Below are 15,279 nucleotides of genomic sequence, written 5' to 3' on the forward strand. Positions count from 1 at the left end.
AAATGCACTTCTATCAGCTAACAAAATCTGGTATATCACTATAAAGTAAAAAGTTTCCTTTAAGCAGGATTTCTTTATAAAGCAGTAACACCCATGCAGAGAGGACAAAGAAGCTAAAGAATCTCACACCTCCTGATCCTGGAGTGCAAAAATATTTTTGCTTCATCCTTCTTGACAGGGCCAAACATTTGTCTACAATAGAAAAAAAGCATTACTAATAGGTAATCATTAAGATTCTATACTTACCATAGTCCTTTAATAGGTGAGCTAGTAAAACAGCACCTAATTGTGAGAGATTCAGGGGAAACCTCCAATAATTGGTTAGTCTGACCTCCAAATTTCAGAAAGCCTTCTAATCAGCAATTTAAAAAAAATTCTTGCTCCTAAAATTTTATTTGATTATTTCCTCTATTAGGAATATCAACCATTATTACTGTAGTGTTTAGGGAAGAGGTGAGAGGTGAGAAGGAGAAAATCTGCTAATATTTACCCCTGACTCACAATGTTTTTTAAAAGTTTCAAACATTTTGATAGACAAGTTATCTCCACTAAATATATGTTCTTCCTTTTCAGAAACTTCTGAACTTGCTATGTGAATTTCTGCAAATAGGCTCAAACATACAATGAAGGAGATGATAATTTTGGACTATATGCATCAGAATTTTAACATTTCGTTAAAATATGACCTAACATTTCTTCAAAACACCTTCAAAACAGACTCCTAAGTCAACTCACATCATCAGTACTAAACTGCTTTAAAAACAATTATGTCATAAAAGCAAAAGACAACGATGACTTTGACATTAAGTTTGAAAAGAGGTGTTTGCATGTTCTAGTCCCATGTTGCCTCTTGAGATGAGAAAAAAAAAAAGTCAGAAGAATCTCAATTGTTAACAACTTAAATGAATAAACTTGGTGCTTTCTCACACTCTAAAAGAGTCAACTTGAAAAATCAAATTTTTGCTGTTAGGACTGGATTCTCGTGGAGTATTTCAATATTGTCCCACAAAAGCTTTATGGATTAGGTGGATTTCTTACTCTCACAAGAGCATCCCAATGTGGCTCCATTTCGGTTGTGGCGATCCGAAACAGGGCGTGGAGATGCTCGTCTGTTAACGGCTGGCTCAGAGTGTGCTGGTTTCTAACCAGATATGAAAAGGCCTTTTCACAGATTTCACTGCTATCAAACAGGGATGCCACCTTATAGGCAACCCCTTTGATAATCGGGTAGGTTTCAGCACACAATCCAGCATAGAACTGCCCCAGGTCTTTGTTTCTGTATTCCTCCCAAAGGTCAGAATTTGCTTGAAGTTTTGTCAGCTCCATCCTTACTGCAATAGGTGCATGCTCGGCTTTAAAGCTAAACGGATTTGCAAACAGTTCCAAGTCCTTTTTAATGAACTTGAGGTCCTTGAAATGTCTATCAAATTCTTTCTGCAGGCGACTGATCACCACTTTATACCTACCCGGATCAAGTATTTTTTCTTCTTCTTTGATATGCTGTTTAAGCTCGTCAACGACTTCTCTCAAGGCAGCAAAGTGGGTTAGGTTTTTTTCCTCAAGATGTCTGTGCAGTAAATTCAGCTTAGCGTCAAAGCTACAAATGTGGTCAAATGCAGTGGCAGCGAAGACTCTGTTGAATCGCAGCAGCTCACTGAGATCTCGGAGGTGGTTCATCACGTCCACCAAGAAGCCAAAATCACAAAGCCACTCTGGGTCTGTGAAATGGACTGTCGTTGCCCCTACCGAAGCCAAGAATGCCTCTATCTCTTTCCTTAATGAAAAGATGAGTTTTAAAGTCTTCCCTCTTCTTAGCCAGTTGTTCAGACACCGTCCGTTAACCCTTTCGCCATGCTCTGATTCAGATGAAGTCAGCAGAGCCTGAAACTCGGGCCGCCTGATGCCTCTTGTCTTAATCAGAAGTATCCAGTCCGATACGGTACTTATGACCTGATTAACATCTACATCGTAGGAACTCAACAGTTCCAAGTGAAGGAATCCCGAGTAATGGATGACATTCCAACAGTTGGGGCTCACGGCCTTCTCTCTCATGTACGACACCAGTCCAGAGTTCTCACCAATCATCCTCAGGGTGTGGGTGGTGGTTAGGCCCACCATCCGCTGCAAGCTAAGCCCCGCCGTCTGCAGGGCCTCCAGGATCGCCGCCATGAGCGCGCCCACACTGAAGTGATTGGTCAGGTTGATGATGGTCAGGAGCTCTTCTTGCACCTCCAAGTCCACGTCCACGCCGCGGACGAAAACCAGGAGGTAGTTCTCATAGGCCACGAAAGCCTGGTCATCCAAGGCAAGGGAATAGGCCCTAAAGTCCTTGGCTCGGTTAAAAAGCTGACCGCGTAGGTTTTCGTTCATGTTCAGGACCCTCTGCCGGATGGTCTCTGGAGAGAGATCGATGCCACCCAAAACGCCTACGTGATCCGGCAGCACGTCATTCAGCACCACCTCCAGGCACTGGTACACAAAGTCCCCCTCGCCCTCGCCGCGACCCCTCAAGGCCAGGAGGCGGGCGATGCCGAGGCCCGCACGCGCCGCTCGCTCCTCGGGAGTGGGCGGGACGACCTCGGGGATGTCGCCCTGCCGCAGGCGCTCCACCAGGGCCTCGCGCTCGCCCTCCTCCACATACCGCTGGTAGTACCTGTGCTCGGCCTCGTAGTGGCGCCTGACGTCGCGTTCGCAAGCGGATTCGACGAGGTGGGCGCAGAGCAGGCAGCGGGCCCCTTCGCCCTCCGGGGGCTCCACCACCAGATAACGCCGGGTCCACTCGGGCCGGAACCCCTGAGCCTCCTCGACTTCCATCTTGCTTCTCTTAGGTGTCATCCACATGATTGCGGAGGCTTTAGAAGAGCGGATCTCCTGGAGGCTGCAAGAGAGACAGGCGGAGTAGGAGCTAGCGCCAAACGCCACCTACGCTCTGCGCAAGATCACCCGAGCCGCGCGACGCCGAGCTCCCGCTAGGGCATCTGCGCTCCGATTGGCCGAAAGAGAGGACCGTGATTTCGGCCGCGCACGCGCAAATCCTTCTAGCTACGCGGCGGAAGCTGCCTTAGGGAGGGACCAAGAGGCTCGGGACCTAAGACACTTGACTGACATGCAAGCTGCCCAATCAACAGCTCCCTCACTCGGAAACAGCGCAGCCGCAGGAAAGGGGTGTGTGTGTGTGTGGGGGGGGAGAGGGCTGGGCCGCGTACACAGAGGGAAGGGAACAGCGTCAGCACCGAGAACTGTAGTGATTGGCTGACGGCACGTCCAGCGAGCATCTCGACGTGTCCTGGGCTCCTGTGGCGCCAAAATGTCGCTCGCAGCGGGCGTTATTCGGCGGCTGGACGAGACGGTGGTGAACCGCATCGCGGCCGGGGAAGTTATCCAGCGGCCGGCTAATGCCATCAAGGAGATGATCGAGAACTGGTACGGAGGGAGTCGGAGCCGGGCTTCCTTAGAAGCTACAACATAACGGGCCGCGCAGGAATGGCGCGGACACGCCTCCCTGCCCTGCGCGGAGGCGTGTACGGCGCATGCCCGGAGTGGCGGAGGCTTTGGGGGGTCCTGCCTTCTCGCGCCCCTCGCGCTGTCGCGAGACTTTTCTAGGTTTACAGGGGCCGTACGCCACGTATCATTTTAATGGTGGCCATTAACTAAAGGAATTGCCTGTAAAATCATATACGCAAAGATGCAGATAAATCTTCGGTGGAGGAAAAACATCTCCCTTCATCTTTCTTATCAGTTACATGCTTAGTCCAAAAAAATCATGCACGTTCAAGAGTACAAATTTTGAGTTTTATTATAAAATAGTCAAGATTTTAGGACAGGCTGATGATCTTCCTCCTCTGGGTTTAACTTGTGATTTTCCTATTGCCAAATTAATGATCCCACTTTGTGCTCTCCTGTCCTTTTATGGGATATACCGTGGATTCTGAAGTTTGGAAAAATGCCAACCAGAGTGGAGGGAAAAGGTTAAAAACATGGTAAGAAAGATGGTGTAAACGGTAAACCTCAAAAAAGACACGTTCCTAACATTGTGTAAGATCCTTTGTGTTCAAGTCAATTATTATTAATAAAATCCATATCTTAAAAGAAAATTTTAAAAAATGCCCCAACGAAGAAGGCCACTTTTGTAAAGGGATTTGTTGTGAAAACATAAATTGCCCGGGATAGCGGGACTGAAAGGACAGTGGCTCAGAAAGGACTGGCCAGGGCATGCGGAGAATTAGAAGGAACAGGGAACCCAGGAAGGGCTTCTCCTTTTGACTCGATCTAATTTATAAAGGCTTGCTTGTGTCTACAGTGTTAGAATGAACACTGAACATGCTGGGCCTATTGTACTGTCCCAGACAGAATCCTGTACGACAAAGCTAAACAGCTCAGTAGCTTATCATTAATTCCATAAGCAGAGGCTTTTTATGGATCTAGTTATGCTCCCTTTTTTTATAGTCTGAATTTTTACATATGTCTCCTCCAGTCCAGCCATTCCCATCCCAGGCAAGGCCCCCCTACAACCCCTCAACGGTGTCTGTGTCCATTGGTTATGCTAATATGCATGCATACAAGTCTTTTGGTTGCTCTCTAATCACCCCCTCCCTTGCCATTTGTCTCAGGATCTATTCTTGTTCATCAAATTATGTTCATCATTATATCCCTCATATGAGTGAGATCATGTGATACTTATTTTTCTCTGACTGGCTATTTTGCTTTGCATAATGCTCTCCAGTTTCATCCATGCTGTTGTAAATGGTAAAAGTTCCTTTGTTTTTATACCGGTGTCATATTTCATTGTGTAGATGTACCACAGTTTTTTAATCCACTCATCTGCTGATGGGCACTTAGGCTGTTTCCAAATCTTAGCTATGGTAAATTGTGCTGCTATGAGCATACAGTTATGCTCCTTTTAATATGTAAATCAAGATGGCTAAACAACTTGAACTCAGGGGCTCCTGAGAAAGGTCTTTAAGTAACTTATTGTCTTATTTCTAAAATAAGGAATTTTCTGTGTGAGGAGTCCATAACTTATCTTTCTCTCGCAGCACCAGCCTGAATCTGTTTTCTTTAGCAGGTGCTCTGTGCTCGTAGGCTGTTCTCTGAAGGTACAGAATATTTATAAGCTTCTTTAAGAACTTTCTGCATTGCCATATTTTCTTTTTATGGCAATGTATATTTTCTGAAAGAAAAGGGAAGAGTGGAGGAAAACATTTAGAATGCTTAACGAGCCGAAACCGGTTTGGCTTAGTGATAGAATGCTTAACGACATTTTAATAGAGTCATTTAATAGGAACCTGAGTCTCAATCAAGTTCGAGTAACAGATGGTTGAATTAATAGAGAAGAAGTAAGAAAAATGCAGGAGCTGAAAGGACCTATTTCTAACGGCACTTTCCTAGAAGAACAGAAATGGTGGTGACCATCCTATTGGAGATGATGGTTAGCCCCTTCTGCCCCTCCCCTTGCTCTAAACATAACAGTGTATTCACAGAGCCTGTAAAACAAAGGGAAAACATTAATCAGACAATCTTATATTTATTTGGGATTTGTTTTTACCCCTTGGCTTATATGGAAATGTGTGCATTAAGGTAGTTACAGACTGATATTTCTTTTTCTGATGGATTTGCCAGTTTAGATGCCAAATGCACAAGTATTCAAGTGGTTGTGAAAGAGGGAGGCCTGAAGTTGATTCAGATCCAAGACAATGGCACCGGCATCAGGGTAAGGAGAACCTCAGAGGAGCAGGTGCTTGTGTGCTCCGTGCGGTACCTGCAGAAAGTGGCAGAACCTTTCCCTGTTCTAGAGACTGGGCTTTTGGGGATGGGATTGTTTGACAGAAAAAACTCAACAGCAACAATAATTGTTTATTGGGTTCCTATTCCATACTGGGCCCTGTGCAGGGGAATGAGGAGGTCAAAGGAGTGAGTGATGAGGCCATGAAAGGATGAGTATTCTGGGCAAGGAGAACAATACTTGCAAAAACCAGGAAGTGGAAGCATGCCTGACATGTTTAAGGATCAGCAAGGAGCCCAGTGTGACCGGAATAGGAGATGAGATCTGAAAGATAAGCAGACTGATCACGTCCAGCCTTGAGGGCCATTGTGAAATCTTTAGCTTTTACTCTGACTAAGGTGGGATGCTAGTAGAGGGTTTTGAGCAAAGTGAGTTTTGTAAGAACCCTTTGTCAATAATTTTTTACTACAATTAAATGTATCTGTAAAATATGTCCAGATTTTTACTGAAGAAGTGTAAAGGGCCCCTTGGGAATGCACATGGATGACCTTTAATTATCATCAGCTGAACTCAAGGCGTAGGCAGAGCCATGCCCTGGGAACGTGTTTCCCCAAAATGTGGGAGACTTGACTTACCCAGGTCTCGATATGCTAAATCCCAGGAATGAGGGAGTGAATAGGACCTGGGCACACCCAAAACTTCTTTGACCTTAAGCCCCCCTTTGGAAATCAATAAATGTGTGGTGTTGTCTGTGGTGGGTGTTAACTGTCTCTCCATCAGAGTGGCAGCCCCCCACCTGGGTCCCAGCTTAAATCTATTTCTGTGTCTTGGTCTCTCTCTCTCTTTTTTTTTTTTTAATTTAATTTTTTTTTTTTATTGATTTTTTACAGAGAGGAAGGGAGAGGGATAGAGAGCTAGAAACGTCGATGAGAGAGAAACACCAACCAGCTGCCTCTTGCACACCCCCTACCGGGGATGTGCCTGCAACCAAAGTACATGCCCCTGACCGGAATCAAACCTGGGACCTTTCAGTCCGCAGACCGATGCTCTACCACTGAGCCAAACCGGTTTCGGCTTTTCCTTTAATTTCTTAATCCCCAGCTCCTCCACTCAGGAACCTGTCGTTTTCCATGTGCATCTCGGAAAACAGAGAAACAGCCCCCCCCCCTCTCCCCGGGGACAAAGAAGTTTTATAAAAACTGGTAATCTTGATAAAACCCATGAGACAGGATAAGATTGTCAAGATGTGTGTTGGTAGAGAAGAGGGCCAAGGGTGGTATCTGGGGTTACTCCACTGTCAGGGAGTGACAGAACCAGCCAGTGAGAGAAATGAGAGCAGCCAGAAGGAAGGAGCACCAGGCCAGTGCTCTGGGTGCCACATGAGCAAGTTCCTGCTAATTTAGAAACTCTCCTCCTCGGAGGATTATCTTCTTGAATTCACTCAAGAAGAGGGAGGTTCAAAAGGATTTGGGGGGGAAAATGAGTAATATAATAATTTATTTTTTGGTGTCTTCTAGAAAGAAGACCTAGATATTGTATGTGAGAGGTTCACTACAAGTAAACTTCAGTCCTTTGAGGATTTAGCTAATATTTCTACCTATGGCTTTCGCGGTGAGGTAAGCTAAGGGTTCAATAAATGTGTAAGTATCCACCTGTGATGACATTTCTACCATTTGTCATCAATGGTAGAAATGTCATCACATTATGTTTCTCAGTAGATAAACAAGATGTGATACTTTTTATTTGTTAGAGAGAAGTAAGTCTAAACAAACATAAATTCCATTTGCCAGAACTGAGACTTGTTTATAAATACTTAATATACCATAAACTTAATCTATAGAGAGCCCTATGACATTACATATTTCTTGATGGAAGAATGAAATATCATCTACAAAGGCTGCCTGTCCAAAAATAAAATGGGACTCTGATCAGTAGTTAAATTTAAGTACCAATACATAGAAAATACAGGGGCAAGGGAGCACAGTACATGATACTGAGATAGGGAAACTGCATGATAAAAGGCTGGTTTCCTTCAACAAATAAAGTGCAAAGAAAAGAAAAGTAGAGAAGAGACAGGAACCTGTAGATGACAAGAGATTTAAGAGCCTGTGAACCATCTCCAAAGTACAGCTCTCCCTTGGATTCTGATTTGAGCAAAGTGTAAACTTTTTTTGAGACACAGATATTTGAACACAGATTGGTTATTTGATAGTATTAAGACATTGTTAATTTTATTGATTTTAAAATAGCATCATGGTTATTTTGAGTTTTTATTCTTTAAGATATATACTGAAATCTATGTGGATGAAATTATATGTCTCATTGGCTCACTCCCTGGCCCTGGTTGGGGCCCACAACAAATTGATTTGTCTCTTTCACATCGACATTTCTCTGCCTCTCTCTCAAAATTAATGGAAAAATACCTTCAGGTGAGGATTAACGAAAAAAGAAAAAGAAAGAAGATACATATTTCAAAAGGCTAGGAAACCAATCTTGATTATAAAGGGGGAAAAAATGGTCATTTTTAATTTGTTTTGTCTTAATTATACATAATTTAAAATTTATATTTCTAAACATGTAATTGCTTACATGTTTTGAAAAATGTGTACAATATGATCTATTTGGAGTGACTCTAATACCCATTTCTGAAGTACAGGTTATTTTTAGACAGGTAATTGTTAGACACATCTCTTGAGAATGTTTAACGTGTTCTACATCTAAACAGAATTGCTATTTATACATTAATTATTTGGCGTTCCTTTTGGACTTTTAATATATTGGGTCGGCAGCTAAGTAATTGCGGGTTTCACACATATATGGCTTCAGTTGAATTTTTAGGTTTGCAGATGTAGTACAAATGTAAAACACATTTTGTTATTTGATAGTTGGCTATTCAGCTGTTAATCAGTAAAAAAAGTTTTTTGATCTGTTTTGTGGTTTTCGTTTGGCGTTCGTTGAAAAATGGAAAATCAAAAGGAACATTTTCGTCATATTTTGCTTTTTTATTTCCGCAAAGGGAAAACGCATCGCAAGCTCATAAAAAGTTATGTGCTGTTTATGGTGACGAAGCCTTAAAAGAACGGCAGTGTCAAAATTGGTTTGCCAAATTTCGTTCTGGTGATTTTTCACTCAAAGATGAAAAACGCTCTGGTCGTCCAGTTGAAGTTGATGACGCCCTAATCAAAGCAATAATCAATTCAGACTGTCACAGTACAACACGTGAGATTGCAGAGAAGCTTCATGTATCACATACATGCATTGAAAATCACTTAAAACAACTTGGCTATGTTCAAAAACTCGATACATGGGTTCCTCACGAACTGAAAGAATCACAGTTAACGCAACGCATTAGCAGCTGCGATTTGCTAAAGAAACGTAATGAAAATGATCCATTTTTAAAACGACTGATAACTGGCGATGAAAAATGGGTTGTTTACAACAATATCAAGTGGAAAAGATCGTGGAGCAGGCCAGGTGAACCAACTCAAACAACATCAAAAGCTGATATTCATCAAAAGAAGGTTTTGTTATCAGTTTGGTGGGATTACAAAGGAATTGTCTACTTTGAACTCTTACCACCCAACCGAACGATCAATTCTGATGTCTACATTGAACAACTAATGAAATTAAACAATGCAGTTGAAGAAAAGCGGCCCGAATTGACAAATCGAAAAGGTGTTGTATTCCATCATGACAATGCAAGGCCACACACATCTTTGGTCACTCGGCAAAAATTAATGGAGCTTGGTTGGGATGTTTTGCCACATCCACCATATAGTCCTGACCTTGCACCATCTGATTACTTTTTGTTTCGATCTTTACAAAACTCCTTGAATGGTAAAAATTTCAATAATGATGATGATGTCAAATCGTACCTGATTCAGTTTTTTGCTAATAAAAACCAGAAGTTTTTTGAACGTGGGATTATGATGCTGCCTGAAAGATGGCAAAAGGTCATTGATCAAAATGGGCAATACATTACAGAATAAAGTTATTTAGTTCCATGAAAAAATTGTCTTTGATTTTCTTTAAAAAATCCGCAATTACTTAGTTGCCGACCCAATATTTTCCCTTGTGGTAGTAATTATGCTACATATTCAATTTGATGCCTTTCTTTTTGTTTTTAAAACGTGTTATCAAAATGAGTGAGCAGAGTGTGCACTGTTGCATGTTAATACAGAGTGGAGGCGGCAGTGGAGATAACCTTTTCCTTAATGATGTGACGGGTTGACTCAGCAGTGAATTTTTTTCATTCCATTTCCTTTTTTTCCTAGGCTTTGGCCAGCATAAGCCACGTGGCTCACGTTACTATCACAACCAAAACAGCTGATGGGAAGTGCGCATACAGGTACAGCGCCATCTTCTTTTATTCATCGTGTTCACCCAGAGGTGTGCTTTATGTCTGCATCTCAAAGTAATCCCATCTAAGCAGCAGTGTTACCTTTTCTGGCTGAGCTCTTGGGTAAATTTTCTTGCCTCCCTTTGGATTAGGGAAGGTTATTAGGTGATAATCTTATTTGAAGATAGATGTGACATATTACAAGCTTTCTATTACACAGGCATATTCTAAGTGGTGGGGTATGGCTTTGAGCTGACTACAGGGCTGCGGCTGGGGTGCTGGAGGCTCCCGGTTGCCCGGCTGGCTCGGGAGCCACCACTTCCTGCCACACGTGCATGCCTGGGCTGGTGTGCCTTCCTGTGGGTACCACTGACCGTCTGTTGTGCTGGCACAGTTTTCAGAAACTGATGAACGGCCTTAGAACAGAACAAAACCAGGATTTAAAGAATCAGAATCACATCTCTTTTTTTTTTTAGGTCCTGCCCATTCACTGGTGGGCAGTTCTGCCTGTTTCTCAGTACCTTGTACAGACATATGGGAAGTAGAGGGAGGTGGAGGATTTCAGCATATCCAGCACTGATGCTAGAGGAATTTGACTCTGAATATAACTGCCCTAGGACCTAGGTGGGGGAGGGCGATACCATTAGAATCCCTTCTCACAAAATGGGGACCCTGGGGCACAACTTCGGTTCCTTCACCTCTGGGGCCGTGTTTGCCTCTGCTCAGGACCTCCAGTGGTTCCCCTTCCGGGGCGGGGTGAAATCCAGTCATCATCGGGGCAGCCAGCACCCTCCTACCGTGCTCAGCCCACCTTCCAGCCCTCTCTCCACACATCCCCCGCTGCGGTGTTTTCTAAAGCCTCTGTGCTTCTGATTCTGTTTTTCTCTTCCTGGGTTATCTTCCCTGACCTCTCCTCCTGAAACGTATTCCTCCCAGAGCCCGGATGAGTTGTCACCTCTTCTCTGACACTTCCACCTGCCCCCACTCTCACCCCAGGCTGGCTGTTTCCCTCCCTAGATCACTTAGCCCAGTGTTTCCCAAACTTCTCTCATGGTGAGAATCACCTGGTGGAGTTGTTAAAATACAGATTCCTGAATCCCAACTAAGAAGTGCTAAACTAGAATTTTGGGGAACATATAGGTAAAACTGTATACTTAACTGTCTTAGAGTGTCTTAGAGCACTAAGTTAAGTATACAGTTTTACCTACGTATTTTCCAGTGTATAAGACGACCCCCTAATTTTACAGTTAAAACATAGGTTTAGGCCTATATTCGCTATATAAGACTACCCCCCACTTCAAAGAAAAGACTTACTTTGCCGCCGAGATCTGCAGGTAATTTTTGTGCAGTTTTGATCTTTTGCCCCCGATTTTCGGTTGACTTTTTTTCGTTTCAAAAGTCGTCTTATACGCCAGAAAATACGGTATATGTTCCCAAAAATTCTAGCTTAGCACTTCTTAGTTGGGATTCAGGAATCTGTATTTTAACAACTCTGATTCTCATCATGAGAGAAGTTTGGGAAACACTGACTTAGCCCATTGTGCTCCGCTTTGGTAACAGTCTGTGCCCTCACTAGAGCAAGAGCTTTCTAAGACCTGTCTTCGTTGCTGGCATCTCTGCAGACCTGGTACATGGTCGCCCCTCCATAAATGCTTGCGGAATTACTGAAGAAAATGGACTGTCCTCTTAGGCACTGGCAAAGCTATTCTTGGAGCTCAAAACTCAAAAACTAAGAAGCAACATTTGCTAGAAGAAAAGGGATATAGTATACACTTTTTTGGTATCCAATTGGAATGGTTATGGAAGTAGCGGAAAAATAAAGAAGTGGTTATTAAGAAAACACATAATGTGGCTATCTTTTAATGTGTCACTGGCATAATGGTCTTCTTTATCCGTTGGATAAGTATCTCTTCTGTTTCTATTGGGTGTTTATAATCCGTTCTGTTTTCTGATTAGAGCAAGTTACTCCGATGGGAAGCTGAAAGCTCCTCCTAAGCCATGTGCAGGCAATCAGGGCACCCAGATCACGGTGAGAACGGGGCCGGGAGGGGGAATTGCTGGGAAAGAACTTCATTTAAATATTGAAATAAAATTGTCTCTGAACTTTCTAAATAACAGTAAAATGAATCTCTGCCAGTTAATAGAGACCCCAGGATCTCACCCTCGACGCAAGATAAACGCTTTTTGGCCTTTGTCCACCCCCTCGTCTTTTTTTTTTTTTTTTTAATATATTTTATTGATATTTTACAGAGAGGAGGAGAGAGGGATAGAGAGCTAGAAATGTCGATGAGAGAGAAACATCGACAGCTGCCTCTTGCACACCCCCTACCGGGGATGTGCCCGCAACCAATGTACATGCCCAACCAATGTACCCGGAATCGAACCTGGGACCTTTTAGTCCGTGGACCAACGCTCTACCACTGAGCCAAACCGGTTTCGGCCCCCTGGTCTTTTTTAAGCTGGGAGATTCTTTTCTTGGGATGGCAGGGCAGTTGGCATTGGAAGAACCTTGAGCTCGGCTCCAGGAAAGGTCAGAGTCCCAGCCTTGCCTTCAGTGGTTATGTGTCCACAGTCAAGTCCTTTACTGTCCCTTTCCCTCACTTTTCTCACCCAGCCAGTGGCGTAAAGAACACCGGCCCACTCAGAGGGAGTGGGAGTGATTGAGTGTGTCATCAGGAGAAAGTCCGTGATGCTGCCCTGTTTCTGTGATGCCCCATGTGGTCTCTTCCCATTCTGTGGTTCTATAAAGCATCCACTGTCATGCATCCCACCTCTCCGCCCCAGCCCCCGCTAGAGCACGGCTCCCTGGAGACGCCAAGTCCCGGCCTTGGTGAGGCGGGAGGCACAGTGAACGTGGGCTTCCGAGTTCGTGTTCACAGGGATTCACTCCCAGGTGACCACGCTGAGATTTCTAAGAACCCCCGTGAGCTCAGAAATGATGTCATTATTCTTAGTTCGAAAATATTTGAATGCCATGTGATATTATAATTATCTGTAAATGTCTGTCTGCCCCACTACATCTTGTGCTGTCCTGGGCAGCACTGGGCATTATTTGTCTTCATATTCCCAGTACAGAGCAAAGAGCCTGACTTAGAGCCAAGCCCCAGTACCTATTTGAGAAATCGGCGAGTGAAAGTGGGAGGCAGGAAAAGTAATGCCTGATTTTCTTTGTTAGGGCTGCCCCAGGCTGTCGGTAAATACCGTATTTTTCGGACCATAAGACGCACTTTTTCCCCCCCAGAAGTGGGGGGGAAAAGTCCCTGCGTCTTATGGTCCAAATATAGCCTACACATATACTGTAAAAAAAAAGTTTTTTTACTTGCCCGGCTCTGTGTGGTCTCTGTGTGCTTGCCCGGCTCTAAAATGGTTCTAAATGCTGCTGTTTACTTTACAGGGTTGATTACATGTGTTTATGACTGTGATGTTGGGTTTTAATGCACATAAAATATTTTAGGACACTATTTGTTTCAGAATCTTTTTTTCTTCATTTCCCTTCTCTAAAAACTGGTGCGTCTTATGGTCCGGTGCGTCTTATGGTCCGAAAAATATGGTAGTTGGATTCTCTGCCTTAAGGCCCAGCTTGTTTTTTATTTCCACATCTACGAATTTACAAGAAAGCTCAATTTTCTGTTCAGGTGGAGGACCTTTTTTACAACATTGCCACGAGGAGGAAAGCTTTAAAAAATCCGAGTGAAGAGTACGGGAAGATTTTGGAAGTTGTTGGCAGGTACAGTTCACAATCCGGGCGTGGGTCTCTGAGATCTCTCTCCCCAGCGGCAGGCTCCCGTGCTTGAGCTGAAGACAGCTGCTGGGCTGGAGAACAGCCGCCTGGCTGCAGCACATTGCAGGCCAGGGTTTAGTCACTAATTCTGGCTTTTCTCTCATGTCCCCAGGAGAGAGCAGTTGGTGTCTGTATCAGGGAGGGTTCTTTGGTGACAAGCGAAACAGACTGACTAGCTAACGAGCCCAGAATAAATTTGTGGGAAGGCTGGGAGTGGCTCACGACGGGGAGAAGCGTGGCCAGCTGCTGCTTGGGGAGGATAAGGACCAGGGTGTGATTTCGTGTCGTGACCATTACAGTTGCTTTCATTCTGTTCTTGATTCTGCTCAGAAGTCTCTTTCCTGGGGAGGGCATGTTGTTGGCGTAGCCTGGGTCCCCCATCATGCCCCATGTCCCTGGGGAGAAGATTTCTTTCTTTTTCTTTCTTTTTTTTAATATTTTTTTTATTGATTTTTTACAGAGAGGAAGGGAGAAACATGGATGAGAGAGAAACATCCATCAGCTGCCTTTTGCATACCCCCTACTGGGGATGTGCCCGCAACCAAGGTATAATATGATACATGCCCTTGACTGGCATCAAACCTATGACTCTTGAGTCTGCAGGCCGAGGCTCTATCCACTGAGCCAAACCAGTCAGGGCGGGGAGAAGATTTCTTTCTTTTTTTTTTCTTCTTTTTTCTTTTCAATAGACTTAATCTGCCGGCACAGTGGCTCCAGCATGGGCTCTCTGAGCCTGTACTTCCTGCGATTATAACGGACACGTTAACTGCTTTGCAGTTTTTCTGAAAAATCAAAAATGAATAAAACATTTGCCCCTAATAAAGTGGAATGGACCCAGACATCAAGTTTCTTTTCTATTCCCTGGAATTGTATAAGCCAGTGTCAGACTATTCACTATCTCCTGGAAGTAAAGGAGCTCTAGTGGGCGATTAAGATCTGAGGTTCGGTAGAGTTAATTACTCATTGTTATTGAATGAGTGCATTTTATGAGGCCCAGCCCTTCGTGGGGCATGTGAGGGAGGAGAGGCTGGCGTAGGACTTTGGGTTGGGGAAGATGGGGGTGAGGAGCGGTGTCATGGGGGGCTCTGAGCGAGTTCTCAGGCAATCCTTGAGGCAACCCAGACCTTTGGAGCTTGTGAGGCTAAAACCAGGCAGGGGGAAATTGTGCTGAGATAGCCCTGGATCTGGTCAGCAGCCTCGCGATGCAGAGTGGAACCCTGTCTCCTGCTGGATCAGTCACGTTTAGCGCTGCTAGCCGGTGAAGTGTCTGCTGGCTTCTTTTCCTGTGGCTAAAACAGGACACATGAGGATGCTTCTGTTTGTGTCTGTCTTTGTTTACATCACTGACCACCATGCACGTACCTGAGAGTGGGCTCTGGCCCGCAGGGTGCGTTTGGCCACGCTGCATACAGTTTTGTTTTGTTTTCCTCCTTGCCA

At 44.3% G+C, this 15,279-nt stretch overlaps 2 protein-coding genes across 3 annotated transcripts in view; one reads left to right on the top strand and one right to left on the bottom strand.

The window, feature by feature from the left end:
- Positions 1–1,014: 1,014 nt before the first annotated feature.
- EPM2AIP1 (EPM2A interacting protein 1) lies at positions 1,015–2,841 on the bottom strand (the record flags this gene model as incomplete). Its single annotated transcript, XM_084901582.1, has 1 exon — positions 1,015–2,841. The coding sequence occupies one exon, from the start codon at positions 2,839–2,841 to the stop codon at positions 1,015–1,017; it is 1,827 nt and encodes a 608-aa protein (XP_084757708.1).
- A 239-nt stretch (positions 2,842–3,080) lies between these two features.
- The window catches only part of MLH1 (mutL homolog 1), a 35,105-nt gene continuing 22,906 nt past the window's right edge, over positions 3,081–15,279 (top strand). The window contains exons 1-6 of one of the 2 annotated variants that reach the window (XM_084902817.1): positions 3,081–3,423; positions 5,620–5,710; positions 7,240–7,338; positions 9,997–10,070; positions 12,018–12,090; positions 13,697–13,788. In XM_084902817.1, coding sequence (XP_084758943.1) covers positions 3,308–3,423; positions 5,620–5,710; positions 7,240–7,338; positions 9,997–10,070; positions 12,018–12,090; positions 13,697–13,788 — 545 coding nt within the window. In that variant the 5' untranslated portion in view covers positions 3,081–3,307. The remainder of the gene's footprint in view (positions 3,424–5,619; positions 5,711–7,239; positions 7,339–9,996; positions 10,071–12,017; positions 12,091–13,696; positions 13,789–15,279) is intronic. The other variant, XM_084902818.1, reaches the window with a different exon arrangement.

This window comes from Pipistrellus hanaki (genome assembly GCF_964339955.1).
Source record: "Pipistrellus hanaki genome assembly, chromosome: 13".
NCBI lineage: Eukaryota > Metazoa > Chordata > Mammalia > Chiroptera > Vespertilionidae > Pipistrellus > Pipistrellus hanaki.